Source organism: Lepisma saccharinum, chromosome 10, assembly GCF_977018435.1.
Source record: "Lepisma saccharinum chromosome 10, izLepSacc3.1, whole genome shotgun sequence".
Taxonomy (NCBI): Eukaryota; Metazoa; Arthropoda; class Insecta; order Zygentoma; family Lepismatidae; genus Lepisma; species Lepisma saccharinum.
In genome coordinates this window covers 41,510,859-41,535,702 of record NC_139238.1, presented here as the reverse complement: position 1 = coordinate 41,535,702, position 24,844 = coordinate 41,510,859, and the positions used below count along the sequence as shown (strand labels likewise).

Here is a 24,844-nt window from a genome sequence, read left to right as displayed (position 1 = left end):
ACAGTGATGCTCATCGCACATCGCCAGAAACTCGCAGGGACAAGTTCCCGGTAATTCAAAACCATGGAGTTAAACAAAGGAAAACATAGTAGAGCCCCACTCATCGCAAGAGGTTCCCAAGAACAAACACGGTTTGATCTTGGATGGCTTGTTCCCAGTGAAAGGCTCAGTGATTGGCCAACCCAAGGTTAACCCCCTCCCCAACTCCCTTTCCTCTCCCTCGAAGCAACCCTTTTTCCTTTCCTTTTCACGTGCTACTGTGACATTGATCATTGTAAATAGAGATAAACCTATAATAAATTGCATCTTAGCAAAAAAAATTGAAGCATGTATCTCCATAGATTCATGGAGTCCGATATATCCCAACAATATTCCTAATTAAACATTTTAACTGTATTTCTATATTCGAGGTCTCTTTTCTACCACTTTGGCTAACTGAAACGAAGAGGTTGAGCGATAATTAGATGCAATTGATGAAGGGACAATTTATTTATTTTCACAAGTCTTACACCAAATGAAATATGTGGCCTCCCCGATGGTGCAGTGTTTGCGTCATCACCTTGTAATCAAGGGGTCCCGAGTTCGATTCCCGATGGAGGCACATAGTGGTTGGGATCCCACTTTAAACTGTAGGTCCAGTCCCGATTAGCCTTACTGTGCATAAAGTGGGCTTAAAACACCAAACCAATCAATCAAAACAAAATGAAATATTAAAATTAAAAGTAAAAATATAAATAATAAATATAATTCCAATGCTACTTGTATTATCAACACTATATGTATTTGTAGAATCATTGTTAATTCCATCCAATAATAATTTTATTTGTTAGATTTTTATGTGTTGTTTAAACCTCGATGGCGGAGTGATTAGTGCAGCGCACCACAATGCCAGAGATCCCTGGTTCGAATGCCGGCAAGGTCATAGATGTTCTTTGTGAGCGTCGCATCATCAATCGTCCTTATCTTCGCAATTAGCCGAAGGTGGCAGAAAAGCGAAGTAGGCCTAATATAAACCAATATGGGAGGGCGAAGTCGGGCAATCACATTTTACTCTTATGCTAATTGATAATTTACTTTTAGTTACCTTGAGGAACAGTGCCGAATTTATGCAAATGCAGAGGAGAAGGAAGGGGCCCCAATACTTTCTTTCTTCATATCTTAATGTTTTCTTTAAAGTGTATTCACACGAAATTACACAAATATTCAAAACTAATGACAAGCCAATCTTCACTCACTATCACTGGACATTTTATCTAAAAGAAAATTACAATAATAATGTAACACGGCCACTATTCACTATTACCGGTCAACTGAAAGAATTGGGGGCAGTTCGAGTGGGACCGGAGAAGTCTTGTGCGATGGAGTTCGAGGTGCCTGTCCGACAGCCAGTTCATTCATTATATCCTGACATTTTTATGGCTTGACCAGGCTCTGTGCTATGAGCAAGGGTCATTGTGCCTCACCCTGTTCTTACCCTTAGATTCAAAGAATTACTATATATTGAATACTATCATGAAGAAGTGAATCATAAATCTGCATTGGTGAACATTATAAAAATTGGCAAGTGCATGCTCCCAACCTCAAATTTACTGCAACAACAACAGTATTACAATGAATTTAACGCCACTCTCTGTCCTGTCTGTTTAAACTCATAAGAGATGGTCATTAATCTCTCACTGAGTGAAGTTAATATCCAATATTATGAAATAAAATACTAATAATAAATATGTAAATATTTTAGTATCATATTTACTCGAATCATTCAAGAATTGACTTTTCTCTGCCAACCCTGCTAAATTTTCACTTTCCATCTTCTGATTTATACAAGAGGTGGTCAGAAAGTAATTTCCAATTAGTAGGGACATTGATTATTTGCAAACGCGAAAAGCGTGAAAAATGGTTGCTGCGAAGTTGTGTTTATGAATGTGCAGTGATGTCTGGACACATTATTCGCCCATTCAAAATATCGAAATAATGCGAATTTGGCATAAAATGCGAATTGTTGGCGTTTTTAGCGATTTTTCTAAAAAAAAATGTCCTAAAACAATGAAAAATTCCATGAAATCCAACGTTCTTGTCTTTTGTAGGCCATGTTTGTGTACATAAAATGTGCAAGTTTTTCAACATTTTATTCAAGGGTAAACTATAATGCTTGTTATACATGGAATAATTCCGACAGCCACATTAAATCATGTATTTCCCACGATTTTCTCAACTTTTATCAAAACCATTTGCATCACAGAGCAAAGTGGCAGGGTTCTAACAGGAGATCGAGTGTATCTACCATCACACGGGAGCCACATCTTCAGTATGTGTTTTGAATTACCAAGCTCGGCATTTGTCGAGCGAGAAATAATGGAGCTCAGTCGTTAGGGCATCTAACTACCATGCGAGAGACCCGGGGTCGATCCCCTGCAGGGGAAAACAGGGATCTTTTCTAACTATTCAAATTATTCCACCTTTAGTTGGTGCTTCGGCTCCCACCCAGCGTCATATCAAACAGGTACCTAGAGGAAACTTTGAGGGATATAGGTAGCCAGGAGCATGGTACTGATCACATCTCCCACCTTCAGCCGTGATCAAAAAAGTGTGGGGCCCTAACTCCACACCCCTATACACCTTCATGGCAAAGTGCAGGGGAGCATTTTACTTTTACTTCCTCAAAAAACTGTTCCAACATATCAAACTGTCACAAAAATACTTAGACCATGCGACCTTCAATTTAATATAATAATTTAAAAGCACAATGGAGTATTAAGTTTCAGTATATTTGGCAGATATATGTTCTAAAACAAAAATGCGAATTTTGGTAAACGTAACACTAAGAAGACAAAAAAAGATAATGCCAATTTTTGGTGCCATAATATATCGGTATCTTTCACGTGAGATTGATTGATTTAATTTTTTTGGGTGTGTCCCACTTATGGTCATTATGCACCCTTCAGTATGTACAGGGAAAATTCCATTATCTAAAACCCTTACCTTAAAATTAAAAAGGGGGTATGTAAAATAACTTTCCCAAAATAACTTTCAAGATATCCAACTCTCACGAAGAGGCGTAGGTCATGTGAGTCAATTTGAAACAGTAGTTTAAAATCACCATGAAGGTATAATTTAAGTTTGCCACAAAATGCCCTAAAATGATAATGTGAATTTTGGGAAAAATAACACCGAATAGTAAGAAATAAAAATAATAAAAAATACACCAATTTGAAAAAAATAACAAAAATCAATGTTCCTACCAGGGCTGTACAGGGAGTGGTCCAAGATCTCTCACCTGAAGTGATGCAAAGGACCCACTTGTACTCAGCTGTATGGGGTTGTGCACATTTGATTGGCCTTCCGTGAATTGTCTGTACCATCGTCTGACCATACTATCACTCACGACGTCTGGTCTGCACACCTCACACGATTGCTGGTGGCTCTGTGCCAAATTCTGAGCATCCAAAAATCTGATTACTACAAGTAGGCTACATTGCAGTCGGTGGGAGATTGTATGAGAGCTGCAATCTTTAACCTAGAACTGCCCTAAAACGGCTACATTGCAAATGTACCAGATTACAGCAACATGCCACTTCTTCCTGCCTGCATTTGTGTGTGTCCCTCTCTGACCACTGGTGCAGTGTATAAACACCATTGGAGCTTTTTTCAGGATGCCCCTCGTATATGAACTTTCAGAAGCTGTTATTAACAGATATTAACAGAGTGTTCCTGTTTTAATGTGTGGTTAGCTAAATCAGGTACCTATATAATGCAATTCTATAAATTGGTTGCGTTAAATTTCTAATACCTACATACCCTTTTCGTCAGCAATAATGGTATAGCTGCATGTTGTCAGTTTCACAGTACTTCACTTGAATATACTGTACTGAAGCAGAGATCCCATTGATAATGTAAGGAAATATGCCACTTTCTTTTGTACAATTCAATTGTTTCACTTATATGCAAGAGTTAAGTTGTTTGCTTTACAGAGAAGAGAGAAGTAGCTTTATGCATCAAAAAATGAGTCCGCACTCATGCTTCTTGCAAGCAGAGGGTTCCAAACCTCAGTAGAAATATCAACATATAATACCGAGAATGTATAAAGAGACTGATAAATTACAAAATATATTTGTTAATCAATCACTCTTCACTAATCTAATTTAGTTGTAACTTTAAAAATAATCAAGTACTTTATTTTAAACTTACTGCGTATGATAAAATTTCGTAATCCTTCCCTAGCTTGTGAATTTGTAATAATTTTCCAAGTTCACTATTTTGCTGTTTGAATTCAAATCATAGAGAATAGAGAAATTAAGTCAATTTCATAGAAGATAATATTGGTACTTAACAAATCCATACCTGGATCTGTATAAGTTTATTATTTCCATTTGCAAAAACATTGATTTAGTTTAGTTTGTAATTGTCAGGGAAAGATGTCCTGGAAAACCTGGAAAAGTCAGGAAATTTCATTTTTGCTTGTTTGTAGCTACCCTGGAGATGGCAACACTGGTTGGCAAGGTAACCCTGCAATGTTGGATCAAACAACAGGTAGCGAAAAGGCTAATTTCACTGCTAGTTGAATGGAGTGGTGTGTATACAATTACTGTGTGCCAATAATCGCACTGCACAAAATTGGCAAATCACTATCAGGCATTTTCAACTCCCTGAAAAAGCTGATATCAGCAGGATGTTCATGCATCGGACCATCAACAGGTACTGTGACACAGGAACAATTGGGGACCGCCCCAGGAAAGGTAGGCCTCGCAGCGTGAGGAGCCAGAAGCTCGTGAAAGCAGTGGCGGCACGGATTTGACGAAATCCTGTCAGAAAACAAGCAGTGATGGCTCGAGAGCTGAACATTTCGAAATTTTCGATGTTGAGTGTGCTCCGAAGTGACCTAGGACTCCGTGCTTATCGGCAAAGTACTGGTCACTTCCTCACTCCACAGCTTAAGGTGCAGGGGGAGCAGAAATCAAAAGGACTCCTTCAGCGTTACGCAAATGGTGGCCACAGGAGGATCCTTTTAACAGACGAAAAAATCTTCACGATTGAAGAGTCTTTCAATCGTCAAAACGACCGTGTTTATGCCTCGACATCCCAGGAAGCTCGTAAAAACATGCGATGGATCCTCAGAGGCCAACATCCGACCTCAGTGATGGTTTGGTGGGGGGTTTTGTACGATGGCAGAACTGACCTCCACTTCTGTGAACATGGTGTGAAAACATCTGCAAAAGTGTACCGAGCGACAGTGTTGGAGCCACTTGTGAAATCGTTGACCTGCACCATGTTCAACAATGAGCCATGGAGCTTCCAGCAGGACTCACTACCGGCCCACAAGGCAAAGACCACACAGGAGTGGCTTCAGAGGAATGTGCCTGATTTCATTGCTTCGGCTGATTGGCCCTCCAGCAGCCCCGACCTCAGCCCATTGGACTACAGGTTGTGGTCCGTTTTGGAGGACGTGGTCTGTAGGAAGATGCATCCAAACCTTGCGAGTCTCAAGTGTTCTCTTGTGAAGGCAGTGGCGGACTTTCCCCTCGAGACCGAGCATGCTGCAATTGATGACTGGTCTCAGAGACTTCGGACCTGTGTGAAGGCCAGAGGTGGCCATTTTGAACAGTGATTGGTGCTCTGTGTTGGCAAGACCTGTAACATTGTGACATCCAAATATTAATACATTAGCTTACTCACTGTGCCTGTAGTTCATTATTAACTTTGTAACAGAATTTATGATATGACTAGATATAATCGATGCTTATTTGTTTCCATTGAACTTACTGGAGGAAAGGATTATATCAGGATCCTACGGCTTTGAAGGACAGTACCCAAGAATATTACTACATATGATGATATGCATAAAATATTAATCAGGAACTTCACTTTTCTTTAACTGGATCTAACATCCTTTTTTGTTCTTCAATAAATATTCAATTCTTTATCTATTTAACATTAATATCCTTGCTTTTGTTTTTATACAAAATTTTGGTGATCTTCAATACATGCAAGTTAGATAATGAGTATGTGCTGTTAGATATCTATTCTAATACCATCTTTTTACCTATTGATGTGATAAGAGTACAATATCAATTAATTTTCCGTAATACTTTATTAATATGTTAATTATAATTAAATTATTATATTTTATGCACTATTATTATTACTATCACTGTAAAAAAGCAGTAAGTGCCTTGTGTACTTTTTTCTTAATTTTCGTTATTATCACAGTTATAAGTAAAACATATCGGCAAGAAATGGTGGTTGAAAAGTAAGATTCCAAACATATGCTACGTTTTCAGTAACATTGTCCATTTTTTTAAAGAAAAATATAAAAATTACTTTTCCAAATAGCATTTATTAAAAATAGAAATGATAACTAATGTTTTGTGATTTGAGCATGTTATACCCTTATATGTCTACATGAACAAAATAGACAGAACTGAAATATTGTGTGTAATTTTGGAGAAATGACATATTAATTGCTGCCATTCAGTAGTGGTCGATATATATAAACATGCAGTGGCTGATATGTTGTGTCCCATTTGTTAAAGGTTAAAGCATCTTCTGTTATATCATTCCAAACCTTTTAACAGGATTTATGCTAATACTGGGTAAATATATGTCTCTGCATATGACTGAACTGACTGAAGGTCTTTGTTACAACTGGTAACTTTTCATAAATTCTCCTCATTTGTTTTACCAACTATTTTTTTTGTTTGCTTTTTGTTTGTTGAAGTTTGTTTGAAGTCCACTGTATTGTCAGATAAGCTAATCAGGATTGGACATACAGTTTAAAGTGAAATCCAAACCTCTGTGCAATATATCTTCAATGGAGATTGAACCTGTAACTCCTTGATTACAATAATTGATCTCATTGAACACAGTTTGTAGTTCATGCAGTGGTTTCTTTGTTCATGGACTCTGGATCTGATAGTGCAAATGAGAATATATCAATACTCGTAATAATAAAAAAAACATTGTGTATAATATTCAATAAAATACATTTCCCATCACAAGGCGCATGAGAATATCTTGTGTCATATTTTTTATATTTATATATTGTTCACAAGCAAAAAGAGTACATTCTAAAACAGATAACAAATTGTGACAATTTTATGAACATTTCATTTGTATCTTTTAACACAATGGAATTACAGGAAGCAAATCAAACTACATCTTGTAGGCCCTCTAACTGATACCTTGTATGATTTGTGAGTGAACATAATAATATGTCAAGTTAACTTTCCTGATTTTAAACAAGTATTACTCATATTAAATAAAATCCAGGTTCCCAAAATTGATTCAGATGGAACGAGGAACTCAAGTAGGTTATGTTGATGTACCTCACACTTCCATTAAGTATGCCCTGTTTGTCCTCCTGCTTCCACACATTTACAGCATTTTTTAAGGAAATTTTCACTACCACACATCAGCTCTTCTTCCGAAATTGCTTCAATTTCTCTGCTGATTTTTCTTCTTCTAATGTTTAACTTCAGGTTTAAAAGCTTAGTAGCTTCCCACGCAGACAACTTGGAAATGTCTCTTTCTTGTGCAACGCACCGGAGGGATTTTTGAGGAGTGTGTTCGAATTGTGCTCTAATGTCGTCTAATTTCTCCTCTTTAAGCACATCCCGTTTTACCCTTTACTTCTTATCAAGATCAAACCCTGTTTCCCTAAATTTGTTCACAAGTATCCAAACACTCTGTGTGGAACGAGAACATCTGGGAATTTGCTGCAAAACATCTTCCAACTTCCCTACAAGAGTCATTCATACAAATTCGTTGTTTTAAATTGTATGCATAGCGTGGCATTATTAGACTGCAGGAAAGTGCCAGTAATATGTAAACTAAAACAAGACAATCTAAAACACTTGTTAACACCTTAACACTTCACAAACATTTGCAAACTGGACACCAGCTATCTGGATAATGAAGCACTCTCACTGTCCAGCATGCTGACTCCCTCTCTCATGGACAAGTTGACCGTAAGACTTGCTGGATAACTGTGATAGTCCTTTATTAAATGTCATACTCTCCATAAAAATGTTCCCTTAAGATGATCTTCTAATTATGTTATCCCAACTTCATAGAGAGAAACATACAATTTACATATCTCAAAATATACCACTAACACTCCTAAGAGATAGGCTTCTAGGGTCTACAAAAGAAACATGATTTTTCTAATTCTTTTACATTATTTGAAAAATGTAAAGAAGAACATAGAGAACATCATTAAGCTGTAGCATCATAATTTGCTGCACAGGAAGTAATGGGTAATAAATTCCTCAAATATCATTTCCAATGTATGAAAACTGTGACTTACAATTTATAATACTGGTTTGAAAGCACAATAAATATATAATTTTAGGTGCCTTTGCAGAAAAGTGCAGTAAAGTGAAAATGTAAATTTTGGTGAAAATATCACCGGAAAGTAAAGAAAATAACACAAAAAAATTGAGGTCCCTACTTATAAAGTGATATAACCCAGCATGAACACTACGAGGCACTAGACGTACTCAATGTAGCAGTGACAGTGTTGAGCATTGCATACACACACATCAGTTCAACTAATGTATTAATTTGTTTACTAGTGCTGTTGTTACATTTATTTATTTACTCTTTTCAGGGCCCAGTTAAGAATGGCAGAGGAATACATTCGGCAAAGAAGCAGAGCCGCGGAAGGACGATGGTCATGTGATAAGTGGCAACAGTCAACAGCAGGTAGGTACTCATTTTAATCTACCACCATATATCCAAATGCAATTATATCATAGGAGTGAAGAATAGCAGAGCTCTCACATATTCTAGGGATGATATGAAATTTTTGGCAATATCAATAAACTAGATGGTGTTTCACTCACTCTTGGCCCCTGCTTTTCGCTTATAAAAATCAAACTATTGGTCATAATGTAATGTAATGAAATTTGCTACGGACATACCATGGTGTATGAGAAGTATGATGACATCACAGCGAGTGTTGGAAGTGGTTGCGATTAGCATCAATGCATGCCTGCACACGCCCCTCCACGTTACAGAAGCCACCAACACATCAGGAGTCACAGCATCAATTTCCTGCCGAATGCTGTCTTGCAGTTTCATGATAGCGTGGCTTGTTGCTATAGACCTTTCCTTTCAGCATCCGGCAACATGCAGAATGTGGCAACACCGCCCATCGACAGTTTCCGCGGTTTAGCGAACATCGCTGTGTGCCATGTTGCCACGTTCCGCGAACAGCTTTACTCTGCTGAATAAAAATTTGTATAAAATGGGCTTTGCAATGTAAATACACAATGATAATGCATTTTAAAAACAGATGCAAAGAGCTTCAAAACAAGACCAATATTGTATGTGTAGGACTACATAATACTAAGAAACGTTGTTTCGCAAAATCGCTGAAAACTGTTTTTTGAGAAATTTCGAAAACCTGAAAATTAATAATTGTGTTTAAAACCTTTCTGCTAGCATCTTACTAAAATTTCATGACGATCGGACAACCCCTTTTTGATTTGCAGAATTTCAAGGAAAGCGATCGTTTGCAAAACTAAAAAAACGGACCTTTTTTGTTCTCACGATGATAAAAAATAGAATGCATACTCAAAAAAAAAATGGTTAGCATAGATTTACGCAGACTTAAATAAGCTAAATTTTGATGTAACACTGTTTATTGTAGGTCTACTGGTTAATTTTTAATTGGAGTTCAAACTCGAGTATCTATAATTATTAATACGACAGTAGTACCACACATACCGAAGGAAATACCCTAACCAACCATCTCAGAGGCAGAGTGACTGATTCACAATCAAACCAACAAAAGTTCAGGGTTTGGCCAACCAGCCAGTGGCAGAGCAGTCAATGTATTGCACTACAAAGACACTGGGAGAAACTAGACACCATCAACATCTTTAGTGTTTCAAAGTTAACATACCTCATTACGGTAGCACTGATAGAGAGACAATTCCACACATAAAACAGCAAGAGCAAAAATTCAGGTGAAACCAAAGCTTAGTACCTCAGTTGGTAGAGCTGAAGTTTCTGTGAAGTGGTTTTATGTTCGAATCCTGTTCGAATCCATTGATGTTTATTGATTTGGTTTATTTTACTTCCCTCTTCTGCTACTTTTGGCTAATTACGACAGGTATGGATGGGTCATTGTGTTTGTCCAATCACAATTTCACCATTCATCCATGTGATACACTCAAAAGGTAGAAAAATAACATAAAAGTATACAAAATAGAAGTCAGGGTCTTTTCATTCCATCTCATCATTGTTATTGTGACAGAAGAGCATCATAAAACACAAAGAGACTGGAAGAATGATAAATTCGTTTAACCCTTCTGTTAAAACATGTCTCTTAACTAGAGGTGCACAACTAGTCTGATAGATTTTCTTCTGTTGCTACAGCCATACAAATATAGTACTCTTGTTACAGGTACAACAATCAACAAAGTGCTTCATACCCTTGATGCCCTGGACAGGCATAGTTTTGACAAAGTGGATGCAAACAATTCTCTGGACACGCTATATGCAAAAATATTCAACCCAGTTGGTGCCCGAGAGAGCAACGCTGACATCAGGGATAGAACAGATTATGTAAGTAATTCATTTTTTCTCTTATGCTTGATTATATGGTATCTTTAGGCATGAAATTGAATGTATATTCCTGTCTTGTTCTGGCTGGTGGGATCACTTTGAACTTCTTACTGCCTCGCTTCAGAAGCACAACATCATTTTGCTACATGCTGCTTTTACATCACATCTTCACCATAAACTTCCACTTATGAATCTGGGCAACCGAAACATTTTTCCCACAAGAAATGAATCACAAGCCTCATTTCCATCCTTGACCAATTTTTTAAATGTGCAGCCATTTTGAACAACTACTTCCAGTCACAACGGGGCATGCCTACATGTGCAATGAGATATATGTGATGCCAGAGCAGTTCAGTAAAACAGAAGTCTGATGGAGCTTTTGGAGCAAATCGATGTAACAAGCAACAAGCAGCACTTGTCACTTGGAAACAAACCTACAGGAATAAATGCAACCTTTCATATCAGTGACAGAACCTGCGGAAGTCAGACATTTTGAGGACTTTTTGTTGCTAAAGTAAGAATGACGAACCTTCCGACCCTCTGTAAACAACTGTCTCACTTCGAGTAACATATCACTCTGCGCCAGCTGTTCGTGAATGGTGCGGCCATCATATGCTGCTCGCTAGCAACCTTTAATTTTACGTAACATGGAAAAACGTATTATTTTAACTGATAATCTACACATTGAAGTATAATAAATTTTCTACAAGTGATTAAATACGTGTTCTTGTTCAAGAATGAACATATTTTTCTACGCCAAAAGTCCCATTCATCTGACACTGGGTTAACAGATTCCCCTTCCCCCCTCCTCTCTCAGTATGACAGCGCCAAAGTTATACAAGAGAGTGAGAGATTCGTTTTAGTAAAATCAAGCCTTTTGGTTTTATTGCTTCCTCTTCCACCAAATTATTGCCCAACATTGTTGATATGTAGAGTATTGTTTTCTCCTTTGTGCAACAAATATACCGCCAGTTTTAGGAGAAGCTAAACAAAAATAAGCTGGGAAATAAAAATAGATTGTTTATCTTTCTCTCGTTTTCTCGTGCACTAGAAAACAAAAAGACGAAAATAAGCTCATTATTTATGCACGTCTCATACAAGTAATGTATTTTCTTACCTTGATTCAGCAGTTCCTTTTTGAACTTGAGGCATTTTCGGTGCTAGACATCATCCTGTCAGAGTACAGTCTGTCAAATTTGCTTCCCAAAAAGGAACTCAACGTGGCACAAGAGGCGATTTAACGTCGACTGCTAAAATTTGGGAGATCGTCATCAATCATCACTATCAACATCTTCCCCACAGTGGACAGGACGGCTCTTTTGATTGAAAGAATACGAAAGCACCTCGCGTTGTATTGCACTTATCTCAAAATCGGTGCATTTTTTATACGAACAACAACGTGTTTTTTTCGTGGGACTCACAACTTGACCGATCGTTTTCCTTTCTTTCACCACACCGAAAACAAAGACGCAGACACACAATTACACTTGGACACCAACTTCACTGCTTGCTCAGGATAGCACCGACACAACGTCACATAAACGTTAAGAACAACCTGCTTCTTGCCACTTTTCAAACGGCTGTATTTCCAAAAGACTACTCTGAAAACACAGAAGACCTTCCTGCACGCATGGAAGTCACCATGTTCGAAACTGGCACTATTTTCTTGCTGTTCACGTGATCGATTGTAATTTATACAATAATCACGTATTATTATTACAAACATAAACCTTTAATGAAAATATATTTTAAAATTTATAATCCAATGTAATTTACACGTTTTTCATTCATTAGCGTACTTTCATAGAACGGACTATATGATGCGGAAGAAATCCGTTATTAAGCTGTTGCCAACCTCAATACTTCTCACGAAGTCAAGTACAAAAATGGAAGTGGTATGTCTAATGTCGGCATATGATGATGTGATTTCACATTGTCAGTGACGATCCTCCGGGGATGGGGTGGGATGCAGGAGTTGATCTATAATCCAGAGGTGTTCACCATCCGGATGGTGACATCCTCACACTCCGGAATACTATTGCAGGTGAAGGAGGGCAGGCCGTAGGGTGAGGGAGGTTGATTTAAATTGAACACCTCTCAGCAAGAGAGAAGAAAAATGTGACAATATTTAAAAATTCACCCCCAAATATGCATTTTATTTTATATGTAGCGTACAATAAAATATGACTACCTCAAAATATTTTTGTATTCTACAGTCTGCTTTCCCCACTTTTATGCTTCTCTAAGTTGCTGTTTTAGTTTCCCTTGGTGTCTTTGCTGCATAATCCAGCATTTTTGAACTGGATGAAAAGGACATACGGGTGTGATTTTGGATGAAGTAACTTTAGAGATGTTGAAGTACTACACTCTGGAGGATACTGGAATGTGTGACATTGAGTTGTAGATCGACCACGTTGTGACACGCACATTTGTCATTAGTTACGAGACGACGAGGGATTGGTGATATTTGAATTCCAAATTAGTTAGCCGCCCCCGTGACGGAGTGGTTACCACATTGCCCTACGATGCCAGGGGTCCCGGGTTCGAATCGTGGCCTGGGCATGGATGTTTGTGAATGTCCATTCATCGATTTCATCATATCATCATTATTCATCCCCATCTTCGCAAATTAGCCATAAGTGGCACAAGAGGGGGACTAAAATAAAGCAAATCAATCAAACCAAATGAGTTATTTCCATTATTTTTATCTAATTAATAATTATTAATTTAGTCAATCAAATCATATGTATTAGCTTACTTTTATTATCTATAATAATATATCATAACACTTTCAAACATCAAATAAATTTAATGAAGAAACCCCGGTTTCAAAACGTGATTTATCTCAATGTGTCACATTCTTCTAGCAAGGTTTTTTTAGTAACATATGAGAGAAAATTAATCCTTTGGTACGGAACCGTCTTACTCCTGGGGGATAAGATATAAATTTTGTATTTGATTTTTTTAATTTAGCTTTGCTTTTCTTCCACTTTTGGCTAATCCCGACGATGAGAATGAGTGATCGTCAGATGAAATTGATGAAGGGACACTCACAAATAACACCCATGCCGGGATTCGAGCCAGGGAACTTCGGTGATGAGTCTGAAAGTCGGCCACCAGGCAAGATATACATTTTTTAATTTTTGTTTTTTACATATGTGCATTCAATAACTTTCAACAGGTAATCAGTGATACACTGCTTATTCCGCATCTGTTGACAAATGGAATGTTTTTAAACCTTGTAGGCTATGGGTATTATTTTTTTCCATAAGTTTGCAACACTGTTAGGGTACACGTGCTTTTGTTTACAGAAGGTCTTAAGTTCTATGATTCTCACTTTAGGTAACTTTGGTGCCTGAGCATTTTGTTGCTAGACATCTTTCTATCACTTTTTTTACACACCCTTTACCCTCTGATCCCTGATTTTTGTAATAGAAAAGGCCAAAAATGAGAAGTGCACTGTCAGTTCTCTCTGAAGCAGTGCAAGGCCAGCGTGTACACTGTAAATGAGGTTCTGAAACTTGTGAAGTACATACCCATCTAAACCTTGGCCCATTTAGCTTCTTTGGACTCTCATTCCTTTAAAGACTATTGTAATATGTAAATCAAATACTAAATATGCTAAGTCCTCATAAATATTCAGTAAGGTGTTAATATATTAAGAAACCTCTAAGTTTATTAGTATTACAAAAAGGAAATGATGACTCACATGGAACAAACCTTCCAGAAGACAACAAAGACCCAAGAATGTGAAGGGTTTTAATATCGTTACGTATCCCTCATTTTCATTTTCGAGTTACGTGTAGCTAGGCAGCCTGACAGGAAGTATAGGAAAGTGTTAACTTCAGCACCAGCTCAGCGAAAAGCATTCGCCAATATTTGCAAAGGAAAATTGATGAGAGAGAAAAAGGGGAGGAGTTTTGATTAGGAGGAAGGCAAGTTGGATCTGGCTCGGGAGAGACAGGGGAGTTGGTCTGGGGTTTTGAAGAGAAGAGGAGAGTGGTTCGGAAGTAAGAAAAGGGGGTTTTGAGTTTTGGAGAGAGGAGAGTGAGTTTGGTTTTGAAGGAGATTCAGGCTGGATGCAGACTTTTAGAAAGTTGTTTTGGAAGTGGAGTGCAGCGAAGCTGAGTGATAATTTAAGAGGCGAACTTCAGCAAGCGAGTGACAGTTACTTTACAAATCCTTCGGTCCATGCTTCTAAAGAGAGACAGATAATATACTTTTCTAATGCCATCCTTTGCCAATGCAGACTTAAGGTCATTGTAACCCAAATCTAGAGAGTTGCCATTCTATAAAGGGTTCTGTAAATTTAAGTTTATTCAGGTACCTCCTGCAGTTAGCAGATGCAGCCAAGCGAGAGCTTACGGGCTACCGCTAACCCCCGATTGAAGAATAATTACTTTCATCTAAAAGGCTCCAGGTTTGATCCCCGAACCTTCCTTCGGTTCACCTGTGTCACAAGACGATATATATATATATATAATGGATAAAAGCAAGGAGGGCCAAAAGGGCTAAGTAAAAATCAAATAAGGTAAAAGGAAACACTCACCGGACAGTCGGAAAATTCAAAATTTTCGCTAATTTATAGCATCATCGGTGTGAGAAGAAACAGAAGACGGAACCGGAAGTTGGGGTCCTGCAGAGTTGCCAGGTCCCCATTGAAGAAGAAGCGGTGCGTAGAACGAAAAAAACACTGTTTCGTCACCAGGCTCGTCGTAAACTGTGAGTGTGTAGGATGAGTTGGGAGGGTGGGTGAGGGTTGGGCATTACTGGGTGGCCTTGTTCAGGCCAGGTGGAGTGGTTGCACTCATGGCCGATATATAGGCCCTCTCCCATCTTTTGCGAACAGAGGTGTTGGCTGGTTGGGGTAGGAGGTGGATGATCGCTACCCGGAAGCAGTCGTTGAAACTGATGTTGTGGTGGTTGGTGTGGACGGCGACAGTGAAGTCCAGGTTGTGGGTGGAGGAGCGGTGGTTATTGATGCGGAGGTTGAGGGCCGTTGATGTTTCCCCCAGGTAAAAATCACCACAGATGTTGCAGGTGAGGATGTAGATAAGGTTTGAGGCATGGCAGGTCCCTTTGGGATGGAGGGTAAATTTGCCAGTGGCCGTGTGCACCTGGAGGGTGTGAGAAGTGATGAGGATGGGGCAGGTCTTGCACCTGGGTCAGTTGCATTTATGGGCAGGGGGGTGTTGGTAGCGATCATCCACCTCCTACCCCAACCAGCCAACACCTCTGTTCGCAAAAGATGGGAGAGGGCCTATATATCGGTCATGAGTGCAACCACTCCACCTGGCCTGAACAAGGCCACCCAGTAATGCCCAACCCTCACCCACCCTCCCAACTCATCCTACACACTCACAGTTTACGACGAGCCTGGTGACGAAACAGTGTTTTTTTTCGTTCTACGCACCGCTTCTTCTTCAATGGGGACCTGGCAACTCTGCAGGACCCCAACTTCCGGTTCCGTCTTCTGTTTCTTCTCACACCGATGATGCTATAAATTAGCGAAAATTTTGAATTTTCCTACTGTCCTGTGAGTGTTTCCTTTTACCTTATTTGATTTTTACTTAGCCCTTTTGGCCCTCCTTGCTTTTATCCATTATTATCCACTTTTGGTATGAATCCTTTCACGTATAACTCCTATCAACTGAACCGCCTGCGATCTCTTATTGTTTCCTACACCAAAGCTACGTCCCATGCACGCTTCCTGCACTCATGTTTGATATTAGGCCTAACACCCAAAAGCCTCACACCCAAACTGCCATTTTCCGCCATACCCCCAAGCATAAAACCCACGATTTTCCCACTAGCGAGATATTTCGCTATTGAACTGACCCATGCCATGTACCGATCCCAGCTAAATCGCGCCCGAGAACTGTCCATTTCTATTCAATCCCTTACCAAAATCCTGTTGCTGACCCCAGGTAACCACCATCACAAAATAGACTCCTTGTGGCACACCACCCATTCCATTGCCAGTGATCTTAACACTAAACACCTCCAAAAACTCTCCAATCTCTGCCGTCAAGCTTTTCAGACTGGCTGCACCCTTCCCCTTCCACTGCCGCCCAATTTCAGTCCCACACCAACATGCCCGCTATTACCCGACCCCCCTCTACCATTGCCCACCCCTCCCACACCACCACAGACCCCCCCCTGAAAACCAAAACTGCACTCCCATACATCGCACCTTGGGAAACAACCAGTCCACGGACAAACCCACCCCTACCAGATCCATGACCACCAATGACCCTAACCCACTCAAAAACAACCAAACTGTACTCAATTTATCCAGCCATAAACTGAGCACTGATGAAATAGCTGTTTTATCCAAAGGCCTCACCTTCTCCCCCACAACTCCCCCCAACCAATTCCGCCTACTTTTTGACATACACACATTTGCTCGCAGCCTCCGATGGCAACATTTCTGGGCCAAAAATCCCTCACTCCAAACTACTACCAGTGAAACCCACCCGAGCCTCCTTCAATTTAGCCCCCCCTCCTCCCAAGATCCACCCCCCCTGCCCACCAACCACCCCTTGGAAAGATACATCACTGCCGTCATTTCCACCACCTCTGACAGCTCATTCTTAAATAACTTTCACAACCAAACTAACCTCAATCCCCCCCCCCCAACAGAAAGCTCTCAGAGACCTCCGCAACAACCACAACATCAAAATCCTCCCAGCTGACAAGGGGTCCACCACGGTGGTCTTGAACTCTCAAGACTACCTGGCGGAAGCCAACCGCCAGCTGGCTGACCCCTCCACCTACAAACCCACCACAGTTGACCTATCCGCCGAACACCTCACCAAAATCCGGGACTTCATCCACACCCGCGGCCCACCTGAAGGCCTAACAGCTCGTACCACCGCCATGTTAATACCCGACAATCCCCGCACCCCCACCTTCTATCTATTGCCCAAAATCCACAAACCTGGCAACCCTGGCAGACTCATTGTGTCCAGCTATAACTCACCTACAGAACGAATCTCAGCCTTTGTTGACTCCCATCTCCAGCCTCTTGTGAAAGCTCTGCCCTCCTACCTCCGTGACACCAACCACTCCCTCCAGAAAATCAGCACCCTTCCACCATTGCCCCCAAATACCATCCTTGCCACCATTGATGTCACTTCCCTCTACACCAACATACCTCACTCCCATGGCCTCTGCTCCATAGAATTCTATCTCAATAGCAGACCCAAACCTCACAACCCCAGCACCAACTTCCTGACCCACCTAGCCCACCTTGTCCTCACTTGTAACAACTTCACCTTTGAAAACCAAAATTTCCTACAGATCCGAGGTACAGCCATGGGTACCAGAATGGCCCCATCCTATGCAAACCTCTTCATGGGCCAACTTGAGCAAGAGTTTTTGGCTACCCAACCCCTCCAACCCCTCCTCTGGCTCCGCTTCATCGACGACATCTTCATGCTCTGGACACATGGAGAACCATCCTTGTCAGCCTTAACCACTTCCTTTCCCTAAAATTCACCTGGACACACTCCCCCAACCAGATCACCTTCCTGGATGTGGACGTGCACATCGAGGGAGGACACCTGACTACCTCCATCCACATAAAACCCACCAACCACATGCAATACCTACACTTCTCCAGCTCCCACCCGTTCCACACCAAGAAAGCAATTCCATTCTCTCTGGCCCTCAGGGGACAGCGCCTGAACACTTCACCCACCTCCCTCCAGAATTATAACCTCCGCCTACACCAGGCCCTGGTTAACCGTGGATATCCCTCCATCCTGGTCACCAAGCAAATATCACGAGCTGCCTCACATACCACTACCACCAAGAAACCTGCTGCCACCAACCCACCTGCACTCATCACCCAATATCATCCCCACCTCAACAAAATCAGGCACACACTGCACTCTCTTCTCCCAATCCTCCACAGTGATCCCAAAACCAAAAACATATTTCCCGACAAACCCAGGGTGGTTTTCAAACGCCCCCCTAACCTCCAAAACATCCTGGTCCACAACACTCCTTCACCACACATCCAACACCCCCCTGCCCATAAATGCAACCGACCCAGGTGCAAGACCTGCCCCATCCTCATCACTTCTCACACCCTCCAGGTGCACACGGCCACTGGCAAATTTACCCTCCATCCCAAAGGGACCTGCCATGCCTCAAACCTTATCTACATCCTCACCTGCAACATCTGTGGTGATTTTTACCTGGGGGAAACATCAACGGCCCTCAACCTCCGCATCAATAACCACCGCTCCTCCACCCACAACCTGGACTTCACTGTCGCCGTCCACACCAACCACCACAACATCAGTTTCAACGACTGCTTCCGGGTAGCGATCATCCACCTCCTACCCCAACCAGCCAACACTTCTGTTCGCAAAAGATGGGAGAGGGCCTATATATCGGCCATGAGTGCAACCACTCCACCTGGCCTGAACAAGGCCACCCAGTAATGCCCAACCCTCACCCACCCTCCCAACTCATCCTACACACTCACAGTTTACGACGAGCCTGGTGACGAAACAGTGTTTTTTTCGTTCTACGCACCGCTTCTTCTTCAATGGGGACCTGGCAACTCTGCAGGACCCCAACTTCCGGTTCCGTCTTCTGTTTCTTCTCACACCGATGATGCTATAAATTAGCGAAAATTTTGAATTTTCCTACTGTCCGGTGAGTGTTTCCTTTTACCTTATTTGATTTATATATATATATATATATATATATATATATATATAATAGTTTCAGTAGATGGCAGATACACATAAGATGTCACCTCACCTTCAGCAGACTTGAAAAATATTGAAGTTAGTCTTGAAGATTTCCTGGAGACGAATGATGAAGAGATTCTCTTTGACTATCACCTAGGTGAGTTGTAGAAAAAAATTCAAGCTTTCGAAAGCTAATGTCACTCTCATCTTCAGAGTCACTTCTACAAACTCGTAACACAACTCACCTTGTCGATCACCTGAGAGAATCTTTTCATTCAAAAATATTAATGACTGCTTTGTTGCAAGTATGTTCCTCCACATATTTCACAACTTTATTATTTACGTTGTGGGCCAGAGGTCATAGGTGAAGGTCTGTGCAAAAGAGAAGAGAAAGGCATCAAATGTTAAGCACTATGACCATCTTCTTATTGTATGACCTTTCGTGGTATTTAATTTTAGAAATATTCCTCTTTAAAGAAGGACACAAGGAATACAACTAAAATCTGTCCAATAACCTAGCAGAGAAATCAACTTAAATAACAATCAGTAACTGGCTTATTCCATAAACAAAATTATGGAAACCAAATGACACAGTTAAATCTTTATAAAATTATTCTGTACTATGTATTTAATATCCCAATGAATTTCAGTTGATTTTATTTAACCTAAATTATTTTACCTTTATTTCAATGTAAGACCCATTTTTAATAGTTATTTTTTGCAGAGGACCTAGCTTAAAACAGAACAAAGAGTGCTGTGAATTAACAAAAAATAACCAACAAACTACTATACATAAAACAACTTTAAAAAACTAAGCCACTACAATAACACACTACTCCCTGTCTTTGTTCCATTTTAACTGGTCCTTTTTGACACTTAGGAGAAACTCAACTTAAGGTGTAATACCCTCGGCTAATCAGTACGAAGTAAAGTTCCTTCCGGAGGCTTGCTCTCCTCCGACCTTTCTAATATCTGACACCAAAATTACCTACCACAAAGAAGTCCTGGCACCAAAATGTCCTAAACCCAGAAGTTGCACATGTCGCTTGTTGTTTGTACCTAGTCACATCAGCATGAAAGCTCCCATCAAACCAGATAAAAAATGTGTTTTTCAAAACATATGTATAAATAGGGTTTAGAAGAAAAAAGACAGGCGAAGGTTAATCTCCGATTAAGATGATAACCTATTAATCAGTGGCTTGGTTTACTTAGTGCATGCTTTGTTCTTACAGCCCCTTATGCAAGATGAGCCTATCATCCAAATACTCTGCGAGTGGGCTGTTAGCACTCAGCGCTGGGGAGAGCATAGAGCGTTGGTAGTTGCTAAGCTGCTTGAGAAGCGACAGAGTGATATAGTGTCAAATGACGCAGATGTTGGTGACGAAAAGGATTCAGTGTCTTCGACTGCAGGGGCACCAACTGGCCTTCCTGTCTTCCAGCCTCTACTGATGCAATTCCTTGATGCAGAGGCTCCTGTTTTGGGTAAGTGCAAAGTTCCTATTAATTTTATTCTGTGTTGTGTCAATATTTGTTTACGCTCGGCCTGTAATTTACGAAGAGTAAATTTTTCTTGTTACTAATTGGTAGAGGCATATATACTTTTGGTAAATAAAAAAAGCAACATTTCTGTACAAAAACCAAGTCAATTTCGGGTTCAAAAGCAGTGAATAAAATAAAATTCCGCTGCCATAGTGGTGAAAAAGTGGAATATAAAATGACATTTTGGTTTTAAAAATGTGATTATAATCCTACATTTGATTTAAAACCTGCACTTGCTACACAAAATAAACATATCCCTTCTAATAGCACATTTGTTGTTACCAGAATATTAAGTTAATACCTGTAGAAAGGGGTCAATTTTTGCTTCTCAAATATTTACAGCAGAATTAATTAATTTTCCGTGAATTGCATAACTAACAGGATAATTCTTACTTCAGAAAGTGTCGCATCGGTAAATAAACTCTAAATTTCATGTTTAAGAGTCTATTTCGCATTATTTCATGATAAAACAGGGTAGGAAAATGCACCTCACATCTATCAGAGACATGAAAAATTAACATCACAATGTGTTATTTCACATTTTGTGTTTTCGTCAAAAACAAAATATGCATGCGTCTACTAATTGGGCTGAGCCAATACCACTTTGAAGCAATACCCCTGTCTGTGCAAATACTCTTACCAGTACGAATTATTGTTCTGAATTAATGAAGTATTAGGGATGAGTCATTTTAATTTGTACTCTTATTGGTATCAAGTGATATAGAGATAATCGGTGTATCTGTTTATCAACAAAATTACGATAATTGTATAGATTCGATATATATTATAGGGATGGGATGGATGAATCGGTACTCTATTTTATCAGCCAATATAGGCATATCGATGTAATTTTACCAATCCGATATATCTATAAATATCTTAAACTTTAGTGCAATATTTTGCCTTTTTGTTATAATTTTTATGGAAATTAACACACAATCTATATGCCCTACTTTTCTTTAAAGTAAATCTTTAAATATTCAGCTCATTTTGCATTGAGGTTATGTGCTGACACACATTTATTAAGGAGGTGAATGAATCAGTTAGATTCTTTGAAGTCCATTTGGAATTTTATATTGGATCGGTAGAATATTGGTATCGGTATCAGTAAATTTTAAGTATTTACTGAAATGATATTGGCCAAAATTTCATATTGGCCCATCCCTACTACTCCCTGCACATTGTAACATGCTGTGAGGGCATTGGGTGGGCGAGAGGTAGAGCCCCACACAGTTTGTCATTTATGGAGGGAAGATGTGATCAGGACCACATTCCAGCACCCAGGTACTTTTTATTATTATTATTATTAGATGCTGGATGGATCATAGAGCTGCTTCATGCAGAGACATTGCTGATTATTTTTTTCCACCTGAAATCACCCACCCAAGGAATTGAACCCAGTTCCTCCACATTGCAGTTGCATGCCCTACGGATTGGACCAGATCACTTCAGGTCTACTAACTTACGTATAAGAATTCCATTGCAATTGTGCCAAATTATTAAAAAATTAGATTGGAATATTAAAATAGTTGTTATTCAATCAAAAACTACATTTTTTTGTAATATCAGCGCAAAATAAATGAAAATTTCAGTTTTTGCATTATTTCGAGGATACACTCTTCAAAAGGGTCCAGTGGCAATTTTTTGGACTTTACCATACACTCTGGCACTAGAAATATCCGTTATTAAATTCCATCCCATACTTACTGATAGTGATGCCATTGGTATTGACAATATGAATACATCACAGGGTTGGCCTGGTTGGGCCCAGCCCAGTTTTCCCCATGTGAGTTTTTTTCAGAAAAACCCACCTTGAAAAAAACCCACTCAAAATGTGTTTTTTTGTGGGTTTTTTTCAGAAAATGTAAATTATTGCTTGAAATAATTGAGAGGTTCTAGAATTGTCAGCAGTTTGAGAAAACTTGTAAAATAAAGGCTTAGCCAAGCTTATAATACTCAAAATAATTAATGTGATAGAAGCCACAGTGGGTTTTTTAGGATATTTTTCTCAAATCATGTAAGAAATGGACTTTTAACAGAAATAATGTGAACATATATCCAAGAAACAAAAAAATCAAAAGTGTCTGAAATACTTGGGTAAAATATTGAACGAACCAAGTTTATAATTTTGAAATGTGGTAGCACTTTAGATATCAGTCACTTCCGTATGTGGGCTAGCCACGTAGTTTCACCTGTAATGATCAACGTTTACAATAAATTTGCCATGTATAAAACATTCCAAAGGAGAATTGAGTTCATTTTATTGAAATGTCGTTAAAGTAGAATAAAGTTAATTGTGGTATAATTAAACCAAACACTTTTCGAATGATCCATTTCATTTCTCAAAATTTAGTATGTGTGCAAATGTTCTGTTTTCTTTCCTATGCCTTGCACTGAGACAGTGACCCCTCCCTCCCACCAGTTGAGTGCATTGATTGAACATAATGGGTTGCTTGCCCATGTAGGATAAATGTTACTTGTGGTTAGGAGCTCTATACCCAAGAAGTCGAGCACTATCACAATCTATCACAATTTATTTTTTCCTTAAAAATAGGGGATGTGGGGTACTCAAGTAAATACAATGCATATAGATAATTTCATATTTTGACCATTTTTGACATTTTCAAACCTTTTTAGATACTACAATTCCAAACTTTGAGAACAAAACTTTCAGGAGCATTGTGACATCACTTGCACTGTAAATTCACAATAAAATTATCGAAACATAATGCACAATTTAGGAGGAACATGGGTGGGGTGGATGAGCAAAGAAAGACAAGTCATCTATTTAGTAACCATGATAACATGTTTCTGCAACTAGAGACAGACTTCAATGGTATTACATGTGAGTGAAATTGAACAATGTGTTTCAAGATGGTGCATGAAAAACTGATTTTCCTGATGTTGCACGCACACACTATACCATGCTCTCTTTTCCCCCAAAACTGTCTACAATGCATTTTCGGAGTATAAGGAACTAAACTCAGTCATTGTAGATAATTCATCGGTCCGCAATTTTGCAGTAACACTTAAAATTATATTTCATAGTTTAATAGAAAAGTGGTGGTAAAATCGCAAACATACATTTTGCCATAAATGTAAAACTTTTGAGTTGCAATTTTTAGAGTTACAAAATAACTTAAAGGATTCATGTCATATTGTATTTGAGAAAAATTTGTCACCATGTTTAAGGATGGTAGACGACAGACTGATTTAACATGCCTTGCGAGAGCTTTAAGTTATGCAAATATTTGAGGTTAGATTTTCGTAGATTAAGAAAACCACGTTAGGACATTACTTGAGCATTACTTTGTAATATAGTGTGTGGTTTACGAAGGGTGGGGGAAAGTCACCAATCTAGAGACCACGATATCTGTAGCAAATTTAATTTTTAAGCTGAAATTCATGTCGCAAATAGATACACCCAGGGAATGATTTTATTTTGCATTTGCATTTGTTGAAAGCATTTCAAGATGGTGGATGAAAAATTGATTTTTCATATTGTGAGGTAGCTCCAAATTCTGATGCCACTTTCAAATATCTGCCTAAACTACATTTTTGGACATAAAGAATGGAGACTTAAATATTTTAGGAAATTTCTAAAGCTATGGCTTGACAAATAATTATTTTAACAATATAGTGCATATCTATGCTTGGATCCAAATTGGGGCCACTAATGTTTTGTCCATGGGAACTGTTAGTTCCATAGCAACCAGATATTTTGGAGAATGGATATGGTATTTCATTTGGATGAAATCAGTCAAGACAATCAAATATGTCAGCCTTATAATTTTGGCATAGTTAATACGCTGAGGAGATATTTAAACTTGAAATATCCACAGAAATAATGAGGAAACACAACTGTGAACCCAGTTTTATGCAGGGACATTAATCTCTCTATTTTCTCTGTATTATCGATTGATTGATTTGCTTTTTGCTTTATCTTACTTTGCTTCTTGTGCCACTTTTGGCTAATTTGCCAAGATAGGGATGAGTGATCATACGATTAGTGAACACTCACAAACATC

General features: G+C 39.3%; 1 protein-coding gene across 2 annotated transcripts in view; it reads left to right on the top strand.

Annotated features, from left to right (window-relative positions):
- The window catches only part of LOC145993881 (mediator of RNA polymerase II transcription subunit 12-like), a 224,189-nt gene that overhangs the window by 38,600 nt on the left and 160,745 nt on the right, over nucleotides 1–24,844 (top strand). For both annotated transcript variants that reach the window (XM_083129754.1, XM_083129753.1), the window contains 3 exons: nucleotides 8,606–8,700; nucleotides 10,409–10,569; nucleotides 20,510–20,759. In XM_083129754.1, coding sequence (XP_082985880.1) covers nucleotides 8,606–8,700; nucleotides 10,409–10,569; nucleotides 20,510–20,759 — 506 coding nt within the window. The remainder of the gene's footprint in view (nucleotides 1–8,605; nucleotides 8,701–10,408; nucleotides 10,570–20,509; nucleotides 20,760–24,844) is intronic.